Below are 4,477 nucleotides of genomic sequence, written 5' to 3'. Positions count from 1 at the left end.
ATTAATTTTATTTCTAGAAATTTTATGTATTATCACAATACTTATTTATTTAAAGAAGTTGAAATCTTTAATCATTTTACCATTTTTATTATTTCAGTCAGTCAACAAAAATTCAAAATTACTCTGAAAAAAATTAATTTATTTATTAATATTAAAAAAACACTATAATAATTATTATTTTATAATTATTTATTAAATAACAATACTTACATTTATTATGTCATCTTAATTTCCTTGCATGTATCTATACATCTTTTCTTTTTTTTTCCCTTTTTGCAATTTTCCTAAAGTTTTATTTGTTTTTATTTAATATTTAATAATTATTAACAATTATTTATTAAAATGTCTTAATATAATATTACCTCATTATTTTTTGAATAATTTGCTTTACAGTGTTCTATACAAGACTGTTTTGCTTGCCTAAATTCCTAATTATTTGTTTATAAATATTCAAATTAATTACTAAAATATCACAAAAAATATATATCATTTTATAAATGATATAAACAATTTCTACCTGTTTTACTTCTCTCACTTTTTGTTTAATAATCTGTAAAAATAAAATAAAATTATCACTCAACAAAATATATACAGTAGAGCGTCGTTTATCCGAATCAATTGGGGGACTGGGGTTGTTCGGATAACCGATTATGTACGAAAAAATATAACCTATCCCGTGTTGAAATTTTTTTCCGTTGCGTGTCGCTTCGCGTTGAATTTTCGTCGATGTTAAGCCTAATGTAAACTTTTAAAATAATAATCGTGGCTATTGTATCGTTAAAAATGATTTATTTATGTTTTACAAACGAAATAAATACATTGGAAAATATAAAAACAAATAAAAATTATACTTTAGGCCGACTGGAATTCTTTCGGATAACCGACCTTCGGATAAACGACGCTCTACTGTAGTCCTATACATAAATTTTTATTTACAGTTTATTTACAGTTGAACCAACCTGTCTAAGATCCTTGAATGTTTTATTTTCCTCAAATATAAAAATATATTAGTTTAATATTTTAAAATTTAACTCTTTAAAATAATTTAGTAAACTTACATTTTCAGAAGTTTCATTAAAATATTTACTAAAAATTACCTAAAATTTAAAAAACGTTTTTAAATTTTAAGTTATTTACATTCTACATAGTTCAAAATCACTCACATTAAACTGTGATGTTATATTGCATTCATCATTATTGCTCACTTCTGATAAAGAACTTTCAGTAGTTGAAGCAGCACTCGCATCAGTAGTTAAAGCAGTATTTAAATCAGTAGTTGACTCGATTTGCATAGCAGTAGTAGTTACAGATTCATCTTTAACACTGCTTTCCTTTGAAGAGTCAGGAGTCGGAGGTACTTGTTCCTCGTTTTCAGCTACAAAAATTAGATCATAATAAAATTAAATTAATAAATAATTATACTGTATATAAACATAAAACAAACCCGGCTAACCAAAACTCAGCGAAAGAAAAATATAAATAATATAAATCGCTTGTAACATGATTGAATATCACAAAACAGAATGCAAAAGAAGAGCAGCAGTTCTAATGTAAATAATGTTATCCCGTTTGTCATGTGATAGTTAAATACGAATTTTTACGTCAATTGTTAATCAAATAATAATAATACAACCGATCGTAGAGGTATTTTTTAAATAATTCTATTAAATTAAGAAATAAATTTATTTCGATTATTGCATATATATTTAAATAAATTCCTTATAATTAAAGTACTTAATTCAGTAAAAATTAATAAATAGAAATGAATTGTATAAAAGTATATAAGATAGAGAGAATCATTCATTCTCTGTTTCTATTAAGTTAAACTAAATTATATACAATATATAGAGGCTAATCGTAATTAAAATACTATATCCAAAGCTGTTTAGAAAGATTTTTAGCAGTCCAAATGCAACCAACTCTGTATGATGACATTTCGAGACGTGCAAAAGACATTTCGTAATACAATTAGTACCAAAACTCACCACTAAGGTAATTTTGAGGCGGTAAGAAACAAAAAAAAAGAGTTTTGTTTGCATAAACACACCTATTGCAGCCAATTTTTGGTATAAAAGTGGCCTTAACTGTTGAATGTCATTCTTATTAGATATTATGGCCATCGCCTTGCCGAAACGCGCAATTTTGAAAAATTGTTTTATGAAAAACAACAGCAAAGCCGCGGCTGCACTTCGAGAATCTTACTGTCGTAAAAATTTGTCTAGAACCATTGACTTCGCGATCTCTCAGGAGAATGATCGCTCAATTCAAGAAACCTGGACGTCTGAGAGTCCAATCTCAGTCGATCTCTCAAACCTATCAGTTCACAAGTCGTAGAAGATGTTACCATAGCTGTCGTTAAACAATGTTATACGCTCTGTAGTGTTCGTGCAGTTTCACGGGAATTGGATATAGCCTAAGGCACAGTGTAGAGATACTGAGAGAATGCATTGTTATTCGTAAAATCTTAACCAGCTTTTTACCAACAGTCAAAACCAACAGTTGCTCGCTACCGAGGAGAAACTGACTGATCTTTCCATTGATATTACAGTACTTGTAAAAATGAAAGTGGATATGCTATGGTCACGGAAGTGACATTTTCACATCGTTGGAGCAGTGTACTCCCGTAACTGTTACATTTGGGCCACGGAAAACCTCTAATTGCATTAGCTTAAAGTTACAGTCTTGCGTAGATTTATAACACATTCATCCCTGGACCATTTTTCCTCTTCGGAGAAGCTAGTCTTAATGGATCTGTGACATGCACTTGGACGGCCTAGACATTCCGAGAGAGGCTGAATACATCGTATATCGAATTTCATTGTACCCCAACTGCAACAGCAACAATGCAGCATCTTCACTCAAAACATGGAGCATCTCTATACATCTGGGCGCTATGTGCAGCAGTTTCTGCAACATTTCATCGAGAACAGAATGATCAGTCATACAGTCCCAACTGTCTGACTACCTCGCTTTCCGGATCTTAGTCCCTATGATTTTTGTTTGTGGAGTTATCGAGGACACTTGAAAATTTGGAGAAAATTTAGCAACTTCGAAAAATGTTGATAGTATCACACTGTACACGAGAAGCATCTCAGAAGTTCAATTACGATCAACCGTTGACTCACGGTTCATCATCTTCAGGAAGAGTCAGGCAGAGAGTGGCAGTGTTTTTGGCGCCCTTGGCAATGCATTAATTTTTTAGTCAATGGAGCATAAATGTGAAGGACGCTTAAGGCTCATTACGCCTCGTGTCCTTGGCACTTGTCCCGTTGCCAATGCATTGTTACGGCTCTGAATTCAGGTTTCACATTCCTGCATCGCTAATGTCTCTGTATAGCATGTCTTGTAAATGCAAATAAAAGCTAAAAGTGNTTATTATTATTACTTTTTAATTCAGAACACGAGAAAATGAAAGAAATTTGTAAAAAATAAGTGACTGAAGAAACGTATTTAAGTAATGGTAGCGAGGTAGTATTATTATTTGTCCTTGTGTTAAGACATTATATTTGTACTTGATTGCCCTTTTTTCTCGTTGTAATTGTCATGAGTATCCTTAAGCATACAATTGCTTGAGAGAACGAATCGTTCAGGAACACACAATTAATATTGAATTACGATAATTAACAGTAAATTAAGACAAAATAAAGACAAACTTCGGGTTGGGTAGGAACACAAAATTTAAATAATAATAATAGATCCCAACCGGCCGGTATATTTACACACGATGAATTGAAGGGAGTGGGAGTGTGAGCCAAGTTTAAACTTACATTTCTGCCAGTAATTGATTTTATTTTAATTTTATTTAAAGTATTATTTCTTCGATATTTTGACGGTTGCTTGAGTTTCGGTTAAATTGATTGTAAATCATGTTTCTTCTTTAATATTTATCAAACTATCATTAACAGATTTGGAATACACTGATTAAAAGAGGAACTTCTGGCAATAAATAAAGTCTCTACTAAGAACTATCCTAATAAAAAGTAAATAATATTGAAAGTATTGAAAAATCATTGTTTTCCTTATCATCAATGTGTATATTTTTAAAACATGCGCAATTATATATGTATACATACAAGGCTAGTCAGAAGAATTGAATGATTCGATTACGTTCTATAAAGACTTTAAATATAACAGGAATTTTATACTGGGGTTAATCGACAGAAAGACATCATAAAGTTTTTTGAATGACCAATACCTAAACACATGATTTCAACACCGTACTGCTACTGACGATCAGTAACTTTTGATGAGACCTCCTACATCTTCAAACCTACCTCCTTGCGGCATTTTTTATGAAGGGTTGTGAAAGACGTCCATTTACACACCTTCTTTTCTTGAGAATAGCAGCAGCAGTGTAAACCATTGATGCAGATACACTTCAACGCCTTTTGCAAGAACTTAAATATAGCATTGGCATTTACAACGTGACCAAGGGAGTTCATATTGAGCACGTAGTAACTGCTTTACACATGTAAAG

The 4,477-nt window shown here is 31.2% G+C and overlaps 1 protein-coding gene across 1 annotated transcript; it reads right to left on the bottom strand.

The window, feature by feature from the left end:
- Positions 1-94: 94 nt before the first annotated feature.
- On the bottom strand, positions 95-1,508 carry LOC111622689. The gene is made up of 8 exons (XM_023365113.1): positions 1,454-1,508; positions 1,164-1,375; positions 1,059-1,097; positions 960-989; positions 518-550; positions 363-428; positions 211-284; positions 95-123 (listed from the first exon to the last, which is right to left on the bottom strand). The coding sequence occupies exons 1-7, from the start codon at positions 1,500-1,502 to the stop codon at positions 216-218; spliced, it is 498 nt and encodes a 165-aa protein (XP_023220881.1). The 5' UTR covers positions 1,503-1,508; the 3' UTR covers positions 95-123; positions 211-215.
- Positions 1,509-4,477: the final 2,969 nt, after the last annotated feature.

The sequence above is a fragment of the Centruroides sculpturatus genome, unplaced genomic scaffold, assembly GCF_000671375.1.
Source record: "Centruroides sculpturatus isolate CEXI.00-Female unplaced genomic scaffold, Cexi_2.0 scaffold168, whole genome shotgun sequence".
NCBI classification, from domain to species: domain Eukaryota; kingdom Metazoa; phylum Arthropoda; class Arachnida; order Scorpiones; family Buthidae; genus Centruroides; species Centruroides sculpturatus.
This window is presented reverse-complemented; position numbering and strand designations above follow the sequence as displayed.